This window comes from Malaclemys terrapin, chromosome 11 (assembly GCF_027887155.1).
Source record: "Malaclemys terrapin pileata isolate rMalTer1 chromosome 11, rMalTer1.hap1, whole genome shotgun sequence".
Lineage (NCBI taxonomy): Eukaryota > Metazoa > Chordata > Testudines > Emydidae > Malaclemys > Malaclemys terrapin.
The window spans coordinates 1,340,906-1,358,423 of NC_071515.1; the positions used below are offsets into that span (position 1 = coordinate 1,340,906).

Consider the following 17,518-nt stretch of genomic DNA (forward strand, 5'->3'; position numbering starts at 1 on the left):
GGATGAAAGTGGATGCCAAATATTTTTGCAGACTCCAGGAGACTTTTGTTAATGGATATGGCAAGTCTCCCTGGTGTAGAATGTCTAAGTGTTTGTGTTGTTTCTCTTAGACTCCTTCCTGAGGTCTATCCAAGGTCTCTGCCATGCACTTCATCATGTCCTGGAATATCTTGAATTCCCATATTGAGTCAGCATGAGTGGATTTACTGCAGGCTTCTGGGAGAAAGGCTGTACACCCCAGGCCAGCCAGTAAAGTCACAGTGGTCACAGATATCAGTATTGTGGTGGAGGGCACATGGGTTGGGTACCAGGAAGATTGATCCTTATGAACTACTACCCTCATGGACTGCTCCCTATTATCCCTGTCTGACTCCCAATGAGCTACCCATGCCATGTCGTAGCATAGGAGAGGTCAGTACCAGGTATACACCTCTTTAACCTGGCATATCAGTGACTCCAAAGCTAGTGGTTTGGATACCATCACTCTCCATCTCTCAGGGAGAGGGGACTCTGGTGTAGGGCCCATCGACAGTACTCAGCACCACTTATGCTTTCAGGGCTGAGATATCTGGTGTCGCGGTAATAGGCACTGTCACCATGCCTCCATGGGTCACCACTGAGAATACCAAATTCAGGACAAGCTGCTGGGGGAAAAAAAGCGCAGGCACACCCCAAAACTGGTAGTTATTCTTCCATGAGATGTCCCAAACCAGCAACCAAAGTAAACTTCTGTCTCACCACACTGGCTAACAAGAAGTCAGAAATGCAGCCTCCTTAGATATTCCAGTCCTGGATTCAATACCCAGGCACTAGACTTAATGATGTGTGGTTATTTAAAACCAATTTCATCCAAAAAAAAAAAAAAAAGGTTCTTCTGATCCCAAAGGACCAGCCACACACCCAGGTCAATATATAACTCAGATCTTACCCAATAATCATGCTGTTGCCGATCCTTTAGTATCTAATATCTAAAGGTTTATTTATAAAAACAAAGAAAGGTGAGAGTTAAAATTGGTTAAAGAAATCAAATACATACAACAATTGCAAAGTTCTTGGATCAGGCTTGTAGCAGTGATGGAATAAACTGCTGTCTTGTTAAGTCTCTGGTTGCTTCCAAATCACTGGAAGGTCCTCAGTCCCTTGTTAGAATGTTCCCATTAGTACAATTTCATCATAGTCCAGAGGTTTGAGCAGAAAGGAGGCCAAATGGAGATGTTTCCAGAGCCTTTTATAGCTTCTGCCAAGTGAAGGGAAACCCATTGTGCTAGTTTTTGGAAAGTTACAGGTAACCAGATGGAGTTTGGAGCCACATGGGCAAGTCACGTGTCCATGCATGTTTCACTTAGTCATAGCAGAAGCCATTACCCATACTCTAGTTAGAACGTCCACAGGAAAGTCCATTAAGTGTAGATAGGCATCTTCCATGGTCCACTGTGAGTTAAGTGTTCTTTGATGGGCCATTCAACTTGACTACTTCCTTCACAATGTGCTGGCTAAATACCTTGTAAGGTAGAAGTGGGCTTTAGCCCACGAAAGCTAATGCTCAAATAAATTTGTTAGTCTCTAAGGTGCCACAAGTACTCCTGTTCTTTTTACCATGTAAGTGTTACCAGAAGCAAACATTTGAAATACAGGTAAAGAGCCAATACTCATAACTTCAAATACGAAAAATGATACATGCATACATATTCAGCAAATCATAACTTTCCATAGACACCTTATTTGACATACTTTGCATAAGATTTGTTGTGATTATATAACAGTGGTAGCAACAATGATCTACATGCTCATATTTTAATCAGATAATGTCACAGGCACCATAGAAACAGTTTGCACTCAGTTGGAAGGAAAGAGGGCTACCATCACAGAGTCACTCATTGCTGGGCTTCTGGGTAACAAGGTACTCGGTGTTGGGGTTGGGGCTGAAGGATCAGTACCAGGGTCAGTGCTGTGCAGAGATTTACACAGTACTTTATGTGCTGACTTGGAAATTGGTACTGGGGTACCAGAAGGGGCCTTTTCAGGCTTTGGGCACTTGTCATGTATCTGATGACCCTTTTATCTCAGCTTATCAGATGCCTGGGATGGCTCATCTTCAGAGCAGTGCTTCCTTCTGCCCCTGGAAGATGTCGATGCGGATGTAGTGGCAGATGAACAGGGCTTCTAAGTTGTTGTGGCCTGGTAGCGTGCAATGAAATCACAACTCCCCAGGGCAGTTACAGTGAGAGACTGAACCAATGGCTGAGTCCTGGTTGTAGAACCTCCCATAGATTCCAAGGGTTCTAGTCTGACCTCCTGTATAACACAGGCCATAGGACTTTCTGGAATTAGTTCCTGTTTGAACTAGAGCATTTGTGTTGGGAAAATATCCAATCTTGATTTTAAAATAGCCAGAGATGGAGAATCCTTCACAACTCTCAGTAATTTGTTCCAATGGTAAATTACCTTCACTGCTACAAAATGAGCACAACTTCCAGTCGGAATTTGCCTACCCTCATCTTCCAGCCATTGGATCTTGTTATACTGTTGTCTGATGAAAAGCCCGTTATCAAATTTTTGTTTCCAATGCAGGCATTTATAAATTGTGATCATGTCACCCTTTAAACTTCTGTAATGGAGAAGCGCCCCCTGGCTGAGTGCGTGTGCCCACACTCTCTCTCTAATTATGGTAGGTCTTCGGCGACTCAGCCTCTGGCTGTGTCACACAGTCTGTGCAAAATACAAATCAAACCCCTTCTGGGGTAAACAGTCCAACAGGGGACTATCTCAGTACCCCTCAGTTGGAATGTCTCTGTAGCCCTCCTTGGCCTTGCCTCACAATCAGTCCAATATTCCCTTGGCCCTGCTATGGAGCCCTGTTCCCAGGGCTTCCTCCCTGGAGACTCTTCACCTCTCTGGGCTTTTCTGGCCCCAGCTCTCCCGCTGGGCCACTAAATTCAATTCCCCTTTCAGGGTTGTATCACAGTTTTTCTGGGCCACTTCCCCTTCTTCACCCTTACCTTGGCTTACAACTACCAAGTCCCAGAGGCCGGCGAGGGGCTCCTTCTTTGCTCCCTATGTCCCTGCCAGCAACTGCTCTATCTGTAGTCCTGTAGCTCCTTCAGCCAGCCACGAACACCATCCATGCTTCTCCAGCTTCAGACAGCAACTGCCCTCTGTTCTGCACTGCAGCTCCCTTGATATGGGCTTGGTGGTCCCTCATTGGCTGCTCCCTGCAGCCTCTCTGATTGGCTGCTTTTCCAGAAGTCATTCTAGGCGGGCTGGAGGACTTTTCTACTGCTCCTTTCTTAGACGGAGTGTGATAGGATCAAGAGGCCACCAGCAGGGGGCCTCAGGGCCTGGTACAAACCATCGCACCTTCTCTTTGTTAAACTGAACAGATTGAGCTCCTTGCGTATACCACTATAAAACATGTTCTCTAATCCTTTAATCATTCTCATGGCTCTTCTCTGAACACCCTCCAATTTATCAACATCCTTCTTCAACTGTGAACAACAAAACTGGACATGGTATTCCAATAGCCAAATACAGCGGTAAAATGACTTCCTTAACCGTGTTCCCTCTAATTTTTCCCACGCATGTGAGGAATGAATTTTGCTATGTGCACCAATATGGAGGTGATGTGTGACATATCATCTCCATATTGGTGCACATAACAAAATTCATGTGGTGGGGGTGGGACCAAGGGGTTCGGAGTGTGGGAGGCGGCTCAGGGCTGGGGCTGAGGGTTGGAGTGTGGGGGGTGAGGGCTCTGGCTGCGGGCTCTGGAGTGGGGCTGGGGATGAGAGGTTTGGAGTGCAGGCTTCCCTGGGGCTACGGTGGGGAGAGAGGACTCCCCCCAGCTCGCTCTCCGCGCAGCAGCGCCTGGGCTTGGGGGGAGAGGTGCCTCTCCCCGCTGCAGCAGGTCCAGCCGGGCTGGGGCCACAGGATAGGTGCTTCTTCCCCGTCCATGGAAGGTCTGGGCTGGGTTGGGGCTGCAGGATAGGCACCTCTTCCCTGTCCACAGGTCCAGGCCGGGCTGGGTTTGGGAAGGGGGAGGGGTGCCTCTTCCTTGGCTGCGGCAGGTCCAGGGTTGGGGGAGAAGCATCTCTGCCTGCCGCAGCTCTGAGCACCTGCACAGCGCTTAATACGATGCTGCACGGGTTCACAGCTTAGAGGGAACTTAGCTCCTTACTCCTACTTGAGATTCCCACTTACACATTCAGGGATTGTATTAGTCCTTTTGGCCACAGCTTCACACTGGGAGCTCATGTTCAGATGATCAGCCATCATGACACCTAAGTCTGTCTCCGACTCATTGCTTCCCAGAATAGAATCCCCATTTTAGTGCCTGAAAAGATTTGCATTAATCTTTTTAGGAGGAATAGCTTCAGGCAGGCTTTCCTTGCTCTCTGAGTGTGGTTGGAAAAAGAGCAACAGACAGCACATTGCTCTGGGATGTGTTCTCACAGACACAGCAGACACCAGGAGTGCCCATCATTAATACTAATTGAAGAATCAAATGAGGGACAGGTCTCAAATGCTGATGATTTGACTTCTGCCATAATGCTAGTACCACTGTGGGGAGTGGGAAGTCCTAGGCCAAAAAACTTATTTACTAAAGTAGTATATAGTTGTATATGTACTATGTAAATATTATATACAAAGCTAAGGAAAAATAACACAATGCTCAGAAAAAGTGAACACTGCAGTATTCGGTCTTGCAGTCATGTGTGGTAAGAAGGAACTGAGGGATGGTTGGGACTACTCCTTCATTTATGATCTCAGTTGGGGGTCGGGGACCGGTGCGAGGGCACCTAGGTTGCAAGTGTGGCCCCTATGGAGGCTTCTGGCAAAAGACCATGGAGCACATGCACATCAAGAATGGAATCATGTGAACAGTCACTCAAATTTCTATTGCCAGTGGTTGTGCTCCCTAGTGAAGAAGTGCCTGACCTTCACGTTTTGTCTGGATGCAAACCGGTCCACCTGAGGTAGCTGGGTTCAGGGGCCATTCCAATTTGTCTATTTGCTGATAGCTTAGTCAGTCCACTGTCATGCTCAGTGTCTCTTTTATGTTGATTGCCTTCATAGTGGCTAAGCGAGCTTCTGCCCACAAGAGACTCTGCTGATTTACTATTTAGATCTGAGCTTCTTGTGCCTGCTTGTTGATTTATATATACAATGGTCATGTTGTCTGAACCACAATGTGCTTCTTTCTCCGATGATACTGGAAGACCAGAAGAACCAACCTGACTGCTCTCAGTTTTTGGATGCTGACTCTCTGTGATTGCTGTGCTATAGCTCTGCAGGCGTCTCCTCCATCCTGAAAGGCTGGGGTCTGAAGCCAGGATTTTAAGGGTCTTAGCGGTGGACAGAGTATCCACTGCATGGGCCTCTTGTTCCTACCAACTGAAGGAAAGGCACTCGAGACAGTACATTCAGGTTTAACCTTTCTGCTCACTAAATTTTCACAGCAGGTGCCTATGGATAAAGAAAGATCTTTATTTTTGACAACAATGCTGATTTCTAATGGAAGAGCGGACAATGCAACTCAGTTTGAGCCAGTGTTCTCCAGCTATCTCTGCTGGCATTAAGTGAGACTAAATACAAATTGTGTTTACCAGAAAGGTAGGTCAGAGCGTGAGTGAGGAGAGAAAACACTATCACTAAAGAGATCATTTTGCCTCTGAAACAAACCACTATAGTCTAGCTATTCAAAATACAACTGAAACCTTCACCCAACTGAGCAGGGGGAGGCAGGATTGGGGGGGCCTAGGTTTCCACGGCCCTATGTGGCTTCATCTGCACCTCCAGAGAGGAGGTTATTAGGAGAGGTGTGGACTGGCCAGTGGATCTGTGACTAAACAGATACACCATCTGAATCCAACTGTGCTGGGCTCTGAACACTACTGCTGCCCCAAACAAAAGAAAATCCATGAATCTATTTAATCTAACTCATTTTCTTTTTGTGGTTTCACATCCAGTCTGAAAGGTATTTCTCTGAAAATGCTGTTCAAACAGCCCAGAAGATTTCAGACTTCTATCTATGAATAATAATGATAAAGTTCTGATAGGAGTCTTAAAACAGATAGAACTATTTTATGTCAGATACATGAAGATTGCCCTTAAAATCCTTCAGCTGGAATTTACAGAGCTGAAAATGCACTAAGTACTCTACAGAGAATATGACAACAAGCATTCCATCTCAAAGAATTTACAATCTAAATATGGAATCGGAAAAGCATACATGAAATCAGGTAGCAACTATAATTGTCAGTTATTATGGTCAAAACAATTGACTGTGTAGGATTTAGTGTGCTGTAATGACTAGTTATTATTACATACTAATGTTTTTGGCAAGTCCATCATTTCACATTCTACTGCAGAGATGGGCAAACTCCAGCCCGTGGGACCATCCTGCCTGGTTCCCGAGCTCCTGGCCTGGGAGGCTCGCCCCCGGCCCCTCTCCTGCTGTCCCCCCCCCACGTCAGCGCCACCAGTGCAACGCTCTGGGTGGCGGGGCTGTGAGCTCCTGGGGCAGTGCAGCTGCAGAGCCCGGCCTGACGTGGTGCTCTGTGCTGTGCAGTGGTGGCGGCGTGGCCCGACTCCAGCTGGGTGGCACGGCTGTAGTGCCACCAGCCACCAGTGCTTCAGGTAGCGTGGTAAGAGGGCATGGAGCGGCGGGGGGGGGGGGGGGGGGATGTTGGATAGAGGGCAGGGGAGTTCGGGGTGGTGGTCAGGGAGCAGGGGTGTGGATAGGGGTTGGGGCAGTTGGGGGGAGAACAGGGGGTTGAATGGGGGCAGGGATTCCGGGGGGCAGTCAGGAAGGAGGGGGGGTTGGATGGGGCATCAGGGGGCAGGGATTCCGGGGGCAGTCAGGGGACAGGGAGAAAGGGTGGTTGGATGGGGCAGGAGTCCAGGGGGGGCCTTCAGGAATGAGAGGAGGGGTTGGATGGGGCAGCGGGAGTCCAGGGGTGGTCAGGGGACAGGGAGCAGGGGTGTGTGGATGGGGCAGGAGTCCCCGGGGGAGGGGGGACAGATAGGAGGTGGGGGCCCGGGCCACGACCCCCTCCCCTAACTGGCCCTCCATACAATTTACGAAATCTGATGCGGCCCTCAGGCCAAAAAGTTTGCTCGCCCCATTCTACTGTATCCTAAGCTGTGTGACCCTTATTAACGAACTTTCATTATAGCTAAATGGATAGTGGTTAATTTGATGTACCTGTTCCCATCCCCTATGCCTGTATGCAAAATTCATGTAATTTGTTAAACATGCTTTAAAAATCATGCTTTTTCTCAAAAATAAACAAACACATGCTGGAAACCAAGTGCTATAAAACAAAGCAGTGTGACTAGCACTGGGGAAACACCCATTTTGTGAGGGAAACATTTCACTTTTAAACTTGTCATGGCATTATTGTAACTAATAGAGACCTTACTTTTTAAAAGGGTTAAAAAAATACCTTAACAGTTTCCTTTTAAATAGAGATGAATGTAGAATTCAAATGCTCCATTCAGCTTAATCCTACTTAACAACATTCTAAATGAAAAACAATATTCAAGAGCTTAAACAATATCTGGAACAAACAACTGCAACATTAGCTAATTACGGTAGCTGGAGATTATGAACCAGGTCTGCTGAGCAGAAATATGACAATCTATTTAAAGGTAATCCTAAGGAATGTGCTGTTGGGCTCCAAATGCAGTATCTCTGCACCAAGCTATGAGGTGGAAGTGATATTATTATGGTAGTTGGGCCATGCAGGCAAGTGGAGCGCCATGCTAACTAAAACATGCTGCATCCAGCAGAGCTTGATGACAGGAAGAAAATGCAACCAATGGCAGCTGGGACGTTTTCTCTGTCCATTTTGAGTTGATTATTGATCTAGCAATTGAGAAACAAATGTTTGTGTATCCTGGCACACTGCTAACATGATGGAGACGGCTCAGCTAATAACTCCAATGGCAAGAGCAGTAACACTGAAACCTCACACTCTTCTTAGGTGGGAAAGGAAGAGAGATTTCACCAAACACAGGCTTTCATCTTTTCTAATACATTGGTGGGGCACCTGCATTCTTAAACTAGCAGATAAATACAGCCACATGAAATGGCTCCAGTAGAAGAGTTCACAGAAACTCCTGTTAGGAGTAACACACAAAGAGGGTCCTGTAATAGTAAGTCTAGCTGGTTATAGCTTAATTTCAGGTTTGGGTCATAACTTCCTTGCTGTAGTCACAAAACAATTTGCTCACAGTACATAATTTGCAAAGGTTTGAGAATTGCAAAATTATGTTACTGTTGGAACCGATTCAGTTACCGTACAGCCTTCTCCATTAGATACTTGCCACTAAGTAAAGGTCTGTTGAGCGTATACAGAGGTGGTAGATCTTCTATCTCTGCTATCCGCTGGTATACTGCTCTGGATAGATGGTCCCCATGATATAAACTCCCCAAGATGATGCTAGAGAAGTAAATTGGCTCCACAAAGAGGCTAAGTAAGGATCCTTGAATACCCAACACGTTCCACCTAAGGGGAAGGAAAAAAAACACTTTCTTTTTAACGGAACAAGTAACCTCTACTAGAAACAAAAGGAGACAATCTCAATGGACTAGACTTTCAGTCTCCCGTATTGCCCTGAGCCTGACTTTGTTGTAGCTGTGTACCCAGCCAGAGTTCCACAGCATAGCTTTACATCATGCCTGTGGAGCACATATTGGAATCCTGAACATCACCAGGTGCTGCAAACCTGCGATATGGCAGCCAAGGCATTTCATAGGCAGAGTCCATGACTCTGGTTCCCCACTGCCACAGCTAGTGGGGCCTCTCCAAACATCCTAGTGTAGAGAGAGGGGTGAGATCTATCCAGCTGAGTGAACGTCAGTCACACAGGACAGGATGAGAGCTCTTTAGCTTGAAGTGAGCACTGATGTCTTCAAAACAGATCCGTCAGTGGGGAAGTTCCCAGGAGAGACAGGACACTTCCCAAAGATTCTCCTCCTCCCCATAAGAGACAATTCTGACCCCTTCACCCACAAGTCGCCTTTCCCCTATTTCTGCTTTGAATGGATAACTGCAACTCCCCTGCTGCGGCAGCGTCTATGGGCTCTGCACAGGGATTCGCTAACCTAGGAGCTCATATGCATACATTATTTGCCCCCTTCAGCAGCTTCACAGATTTTGACTGTGGAAGACTTGACCTGCATTGGTCAGGTTGGTATGGAACCAATATGTGCAGGAGTAAACTACCTTTTACACCCATGTTCAAAAGCATCAGGATTTAGATGACTGCCAAGCATCTAAAAGACTTTAAAAAACCTCAATCCCCATTCTGGGGTATTTGAATCAGTCTCTGTCTTGCAGTTTACCTGCAGAATACTTCTGCAAAATTAATGTATCAAATTTAACCGTAACAGCCTCCGAGTGGATGAAGAAGCAGGGGAGGTTCAATCAGGTTTCCTCTGGTGCCCTTGCAAAGGAACTAGCTACAATTGCAGTTCTTGTGCTCATCTGAGCACAGGGCTTGTGGTGCTAGCCATCCTTAGTACCGGGAACAGTTGGGGCAGCAGAGGGAAGCACACACTTGAAGCACAGTACTTCTGTGAGCTCCTGCTGGGATGGCACAGCTCCACCACATTCTCAGCACAGGCCAGAGATTACAGGACCCAACTGAACACATTGCTAAAAAGTGTCAAAGAAATAATAAACTTATAAGACTGTATAAGAGCCTTGTAAAATTACTAAAAAAGCTCTAGGCAACAATCTAATTGCATATCCTTACTATAATGAGGATGAAAATGAAAACACCATATACCAGTTTACTCACCTGTCATTAAAAATGTTTGTCCCAGTTTACTGGGAGAGCAAGTAGCATTTTGCAGTAATGCAAAACGTGTAAGGGAAAGATTAAGGCATATTTTATATTATATTGATATTCTATTTGCCAGCAAAATATTGGAAAATAAAAATAAAGGAGTTGTGAGAAAATTATTTCAAATCTATTTCATTAGTTTTAAAGCTAAACAAGGTTTACAACAGAATAACACTTTTACACATTATATATAAAAGACTACATTAATGATCATCTTTATATGTGAGAAGTCAGTCACAATTTTAGAATTAGACCCACTGAGAACAGAATTAGAATTTTGCTGGCACAAGCAGATATTTAGATGACCAAATACCTCATAATGGTTCTCCTTACCAATTTTCCAATTGCCAAGACGTTGCCTCAATATTTGCAGTATTACTTATACCAAGTACAAGGAAGTATATGGACTACTGCAAATACAGATGTAACACTATTTAATACAAAACTGAAACGAATTCAAGGGCAAACAATGTAAATGTTGGTCTTATAATTGCACGTGTAATCTATGTGCACTCAAATTAAGAACAGTTTCCTCAAGCCCAGCCTATTACATTTAGATTTCAAAAACACTACTAGGAAGTCCAGAATGCATAATGTGACCCTAACCAAAACCTTCCCCCTGCCTCCTTTCTCACTGCCTTTGTTAAGTATCTCTAGTTTTTCAACTACACAATTCGGTGACCGTACCCAGTGTAGAAGATGAAAACTAACATCTGTGCTGGTTTAAAAAGCATACTGATTAAAGCAAAACTAAATGTGTTTGCTCCTAGAAAACTAAATTCAAATTTGATTTAGATCACAACTAAAAATGATCATACTAGTCCCATCAGAATCACTTGCGGATGTTTTTCAATACTGCAAAATGGTTGAGCAATTTACTATGATTCAGGCATGCCTGGCTGTTTCTATGTGAGAAAAACATGGGACTTGAATGGATATACTGTAGGTCATAACCAAGACACAATGGCAGGAAAGTTTTTACAGCTGATTTCCACGTTATACTTGCTTTTGAAGTTAATACTCTTTGTTTCTACTCTCATTAACACAAACATGATATCACCTATTAACATTTTCTCATTTTTTAAATATACTGTAGTATTATTTTTTAAAAGGGTCACAAACATCTTCTCCTCATTGCAATGCCATGTGGATTCTCCCTCTGATTTTAAACTCCGTAGCTGTAGGAATGCAGCTGTCACCATGAAACTTGTTGTTTCATGGACATATACATTTAGGGCCCAGTAGGATGTTGTGCAACCTCCACAAATTTTGAAGTTAACAGGCCAAAACTCTCCCCTCATCTACATCCATTCATCTTCACTGCAAACAATGAGGTTACAAAGGTGGGAGAGCAAAATTTAGCCACAGAGAAATTTAGTAACCTCACAGGATGCATCATGTCCCTGTAGTATTATGGGGTCTATAAAAAGTGCTCTCTTCAAATCAGTGTATAAAATATTAAGAGAAAGTGGCTGCCTCCAAACCAAATGTATCATAGAATCATAGAAGATCAGGGTTGGAAGGGACTTCAGGAGGTCATCTAGTCCAACCCCCTGCTCAAATCAGGACCAATCCCCAACTAAATCATCTCAGCCAGGGCTTTGTCAAGCCGGGACTTAAAAATGTAGGTGGCCTTGCACCTGATTTACAAACCAAACACAAACCTACCCCTCTCCCCCGTGGCTTAAGCATAGGTTTATAATTATTGATCAGCTTGTCAATGTTACACATTGCAGTATGGAAGACACAAGGTCTGGCCCAAGGGCACAGTGCTCTATTTAGGGGGACTGGATGGCTCATGAAATTGGTCATGATAAATAAAGATTTCACCACTAGGTCATCAGTTCAAATTCATTTCAGCTTAGTTGTGAGCAAAAGTCCACAAAGCCTATGTGGAATAAATTGGTGATCTTAGTTCAGTTCTTAGTGGCCAGAGAGCCAAGTCAGAAACACATGGCTACCTCTGTCCCTCAATCCTTTCTCACCCTTAACAGAGAGAATAAGGACTGAGGCCCTGGTCTAGGAAAATACTTAAGTGCATACTTACCTTCAAGCACGCGAGTATCCCACTGAAGTTAACAGGACTGACTACTCAAGTGCTTAAAGTTAAACATGTGTTCTCGTGTTTTGCTGAACAGAGGCCTCAATGGGCATGACAACCTCCTCCCAACCTAAGATCTGGTTTCTGTGGAACAGCCTTAGGCACATTAGCAGGGCAGTGCACAAAACCTGCGCTGCTGGTGCTTGTGGGTTTAAGTTCACAGGGCTGGCAATCAACCCCCTTTCATGAGCATTTCTAAAGCTATAAAATAGAAATGACATTTTAAACATATATTTCCATTTTAAACATCTGTGCCGTCATACCAAAAGGTAAAGTAATTGGCAATATGCAACATTCCTTTAACTACAACTCTGTACTTTTGTGAGTTACACACAATGCAAGGAGAAGCAATTCAAACTGACATGGGGAAGTGCTGCCCTCAAATACTGGCATGCAAGCATATCCTGAAGGGATTAAGAACTGATGTTAATTTCTGAACAGCCTTTCATGAGGTAGGGCAGTGTTTCTCAACCTTTTTGATACAGGGGACTGGCTTGCTGCCTTCCTAAGCTGTAGGGTGACCAGACAGCAAGTGTGAAAAATCGGGACGGGGGTGGAGGGGTAATAGGAGCCTGTACAAGAAAAAGACCCAAAAATCGGGACTGTCCCTATAAAATCGGGACATCTGGTCACCCCACTAAGCTGTGTCATGGAGATCTCAGAGACTGGCCACTGAGAAATACTAATATAGAGCACTCAATGGATAGGAGGCATTTGTCAGGCATTCATTTTAATAATCACCAAGGTTAGCCAAGATTATGTTTAAACAATCTCTTCGATCGGGCATCAGAATTTCTACTGCTTTGTAATCCTGTCCTAGAAACAACTAGAAAAGGTGTCTAAACATGAAAATGGAAATTAAAAGCTACAATTCAAAGTAGCGGTCCAGCACTTTTTCACAGATAAGAGGTTGCAAGTTGCATTATAGTGACTCTCACTATCACCACTCTGGTTAAGATTTCAGAGTAGCAGCCGTGTTAGTCTGTATCCGCAAAAAGAACAGGAGTACTTGTGGCACCTTAGAGACTAACAAATTTATTTGAGCATAAGCTTTCGTGGGCTACAGCCCACTTCTTCGGATGCACAGAGTGGAACATATATTGAGGAGATATATATACACACATACAGACAGCATGAACAGGTGGGAGTTGTCTTACCAACTCTGAGAGGCCAATTAAGTAAGAGAAAAAAAACCTTTTGAAGTGATAATCAAGCTAGCCCAGTACAGACAGTTTGTTAAGAAGTGTGAGAATACTTACAAGGGGAGATAGATTCAGTGTTTGTAATGGCTCAGCATCTATTTTTTTTTCTCTACATGCATCCGAAGAAGTGGGCAGTAGCCCACGAAAGCTTATGCTCTAATAAATTTGTTAGTCTCTAAGGTGCCACAAGTACTCCTGTTCTTTTTACTCTGGTTAAGAGTTTACCATTGTTCTCATTACTATGTTTATTAGCTGCTGCTGCTTCTCTTAGAAATAATACACATAAGTGATGCCATTTTATTTAGAGATCTGGCTACTGAATAGATCCAACAATTAGGAGTTTGCAAGCACAAGGCAAAGATTAAGGTGATTTGCTTGTATGATTCAAGCTTTCAAGTTAGCTTTTAGAACTACAGAAGGCTAAACCTGCAATTCCTACTCATGCAAGTAGTCCCACTGATTGCAACTGGGCTACTCAACTGAACAAGGAGATGCAAGATTAGATTTTAGACGAGAGTACAAATTAGTTCTGGTCTGTCATATGACATACCTCTTTATTATTATCTGATTTAATAAAGTTCCATAATCACTGTTTATTTTATGAAGAAGGAATTGCATAGCCTGTAATACAGCTTTTAACTTTGTTATCAGCTTTACTGCCAAGTAGGGCTGGTTGAAAATTTTCCATCAAAATTTTCTCTCACACTCTCTCCATCTCCCCTTTCTTTTTTTTTTTTTTTTTACTGATAGAAAATTTGTTTTGTTGGCTCAAAGAAATTAAAAAAAAAATGTCTTCTTGCTATGGAAAATTATGATGTTCCATCAAAAAAACCCCAAACACCTGAAAAATGTCATCTAAACTTGAAATACAGTGATTTAGAAATGCTGCCGCAGAAGCTCATGAGAGTTGTAGTTCAGGTGCCTCATGTCCCCTTCTCCTCTCTGGACTGGGTTTTCCAGCTGGACTAGCGACAGTTAATATATAATTAAACTCCTACCAGCTGACTGTTGCTGTCAATGCAGTTGTTTCAAGGATTCGATCAGACAAGCCGTTAATATATATACACAAACATATACAACTGCTGTTGTATCACCAACGTTACAAATTATTTTTTAAAAAATTCTAAGATTTACTCACTTTGAAGGATTTTCTCTCTACGGCACATTAGGTGAACTTTGCAGAATTACCATATACATTCCTTTTCCCTTTATTCAGAGTGCACTTTTTATCTGTGCTACTAACACTGCCTCAGCCTTACACACAACGTGTTCTTTTTTGTACTTCTCGATTTTTTCTATTTTCAGTCTTTTCACATTTAATATGAGAGAAGGGAAGCCACAGGTTCACATCAGAATTTTTCAAATGAGGAGAGTCATCGTTTCCCTGCTATGCTGTCAAATTTCCGCCTCAAACTAATATATGTCCATGGCCAAGTGGGCTGCAAGCGCTTGACATTTCTGAATGTATTTATTTAAACCGATTTAATCTCTGAACACGAGAGAGATACATATATGTCTAATTCTGCATCAATACGCTAGCACAGACTCTGCCAGTGTACTTCTTGCTATAATAAGAGGATGGGAATTTATGCTGCAATTTTAAAAAATTGATTATATAGAATACTTGTTATTTTACACTACTCTGGAGCAACAACAGGAATGAAGGCACGTAACTGCAGCAGATGACAAAGTATAATGTTCACAACTGTTATTTGTATGGTAATAGACGTACACAAGGAACTGCTTTTCACAATTAAGATTTGTATCCTTTAGAATGTGCAGTATCAGAGTTTATTGCAGGCATTCTTTGTTTAATTATTGGAGATATCCTATTGCCTAGAACTGGAAGGGACCTTGAAAGGTCATTGAGTCCAGCCCCCTGCCTTCACTAGCAGAACCAAGTACTGATTTTGCCCCAGATCCCTAAGTGGCTCCCTCAAGGACTGAGCTCATAACCCTGGGTTTAGCAGGCCAATGCTCAAACCACTGAGCTATCCCTCCCCACACACTAATGCCAAAACACTGCTTGACAATGAAATTACGTTTACCATAGAATGAAAAACTTGATAAAAAGTGGTATTTCCAATGCCCAAAGTTATTCTTATTAATATCATTTGTGAGATCAACAAATGTGATAAATCTTTTGAAGCACTTGGAGGAGAGGAAGGTGATCAGGAACAGTCAACATGGATTCACCAAGGGCAAGTCATGCCTGACCAACCTGATTGCCTTCTATGATGAGATAACTGGCTCTGTGGATAATGGGGAAAGCGGTGAACGTGATATACCTTGACTTCAACAAAGCTTTTCATACGGTCTCCCCCAGTATTCTTGCCAGCAAGTTAAAGAAGTATGGATTGGATGAATGGACTATAAGATGGATAGAAAGCTGGCTAGATCGTTGGACTCAACGGGTAGTGATCAATGGCTCAATGCCTATTTGGCAGCCGGTATCAAGCGGAGTGCCCCAGGGGTCAGTCCTATGGTCGGTTATGTTCAACATCTTCATTAATGATCTGGATAATGGGATGGATTGCACCCTCAGCAAGTTCGTGGATGACACTAAGCTGGGAGGAGAGGTAGATATCCTGGAGGGTAGGGATAGGGTCCAGAGTGACCTAGGCAAACAGGAGGATTGGGCTAAAAGAAATCTGATGAGGTTGAACAAGGACAAGTGCAGAGTCCTGCACTTAGGACAGAAGAATCCCATGCACTGCTACAGGCTGGGGACCGACTGGCTAAATGGCAGTTCTGCAGAAAAGGACCTGGGGATTACAGTGGATGAGAAACTGGGGTTGGTCCTGCTTTGAGCAGGGGCTTGGACTGGATAACCTCCTGAGGTCTCTTCCAACCCTAATCTTCTATGATTCTATGATAAGGGAAAAAGCCTAAAAATTATTTACTAGTAATTCTGTTTGTGATAGACTCCTCTAAGCCTTATAGTGCCACCAACTGGGAAGCAAGGAGATAAAGTGTTGTGAGCCCCCACTCCTGATTATATAGGCCTCAGCCAGTCCCCATCACTCCTGTTAAAGAGACCCGCAGACTAAGAACAGTATGCAAGGTAGTGAGACAAATAATTCACAAACAAGCAATGGCACCAACCGACGACAAATGGAAAGGAGATCACAAACAGAATTAATAGGAAGTAATATCCCCTTGCCATATGTATCTATTTTCTTCTATCCTATGGTAGTGGATTAAAGTCCAGACCGCAGACATTACATGCAGTAACTTCAAAAGGCAGGCATTCCTTACTGTGAGACAACAAGACCCTGTGGCTGCTGGAGGTATACTGAGAGCAGAGAGTATGCAAAGATGTTCTTGCAGCCCTCCAGATATAGGGGAATCAAGGAGAGGAATTCCCAGAAATATAACCTATGAAAAGAGGGGTACCCTGATAATTACCTTGGCAGGTGACAGAAGTCACCACAGTTAGACTGTCACAGTGGAACAGGATGTAATAATTCAAGTACCAGGGGCTCCGAAGGCAGAAGAGCAAGATGAAAGGTCTAGCTTGAGAAGACTGATATTCAACCTGCATTGCTCCATGGACCAGTGACTCTGGGCTGGCCATCTGTTCACTGCGTCACCCCAGCCCAAGAGTCTCACATTGGTGGGAAATATAGAAGTGAGGGATGAAGAGAAGGCAGAAAGAAAGGGTGGATGGAGAAGCCCACCGGTCCAGAGAGACAAACCGCTAGTGTAAAAACAAGGGTTCCTCCAGGGAAGAGAGGAGGTGCCATATGGGCAAGAGGGAAGCTACAAGGGAAATAGGTCCTGAACTTACTCCCCTCTCAGTGCTTAAGCCTCACCATCATTAAAACAGGGACACAAATACTTCCCTGTCTCAGTGAGATCATGAGGCCTGTCTCATCAGTATCTGTAAAGTCCTGTTAGAACCTATAAGTTGATATTTGCAGACAAAAAACCTACATGAATATGCAGTTAAGGTGCAATGTATATATCAGTATTGTAAGTGTAAAAACCATTACCGGAATGTTTTAGTTATCCCAAAAGAAGTATCACAAACCCAGGAAATTCAGTCTTAAGGTTACACTTAAAAGAAATCTAAACATGTTACTGTATGGAAATGCACAGCGAAAGCACCCAAGCAACCTTAATACCGCAGTACAGCGCACCATGCAATAATCACATGATTACGATCAATCCATTTTAATGTCTGTGATCCCAGACTACATTAACCTGATTTTTAAAGACTCAGTTTTTTCATATCTTTTCCTCTCATGGTGTCACTACAGGGTAGCATTAAGGTTGAGTGTCCTGGCTCGGAGCTCTGCTCTTTCACCCTCTCCTTCCAGTCTGAAGCAGAGCTCTCAAGATTTCTTGCCTCCTTTTCTTC

At 43.8% G+C, this 17,518-nt stretch overlaps 1 protein-coding gene across 13 annotated transcripts in view; it reads right to left on the reverse strand.

Moving 5' to 3' along the window:
• The window catches only part of ADARB1 (adenosine deaminase RNA specific B1), a 251,304-nt gene that overhangs the window by 20,310 nt on the left and 213,476 nt on the right, over positions 1–17,518 (reverse strand). For all 13 annotated transcript variants that reach the window (XM_054043498.1, XM_054043496.1, XM_054043493.1 and 10 more), the window contains one exon: positions 8,329–8,510. In XM_054043498.1, coding sequence (XP_053899473.1) covers positions 8,329–8,510 — 182 coding nt within the window. The remainder of the gene's footprint in view (positions 1–8,328; positions 8,511–17,518) is intronic.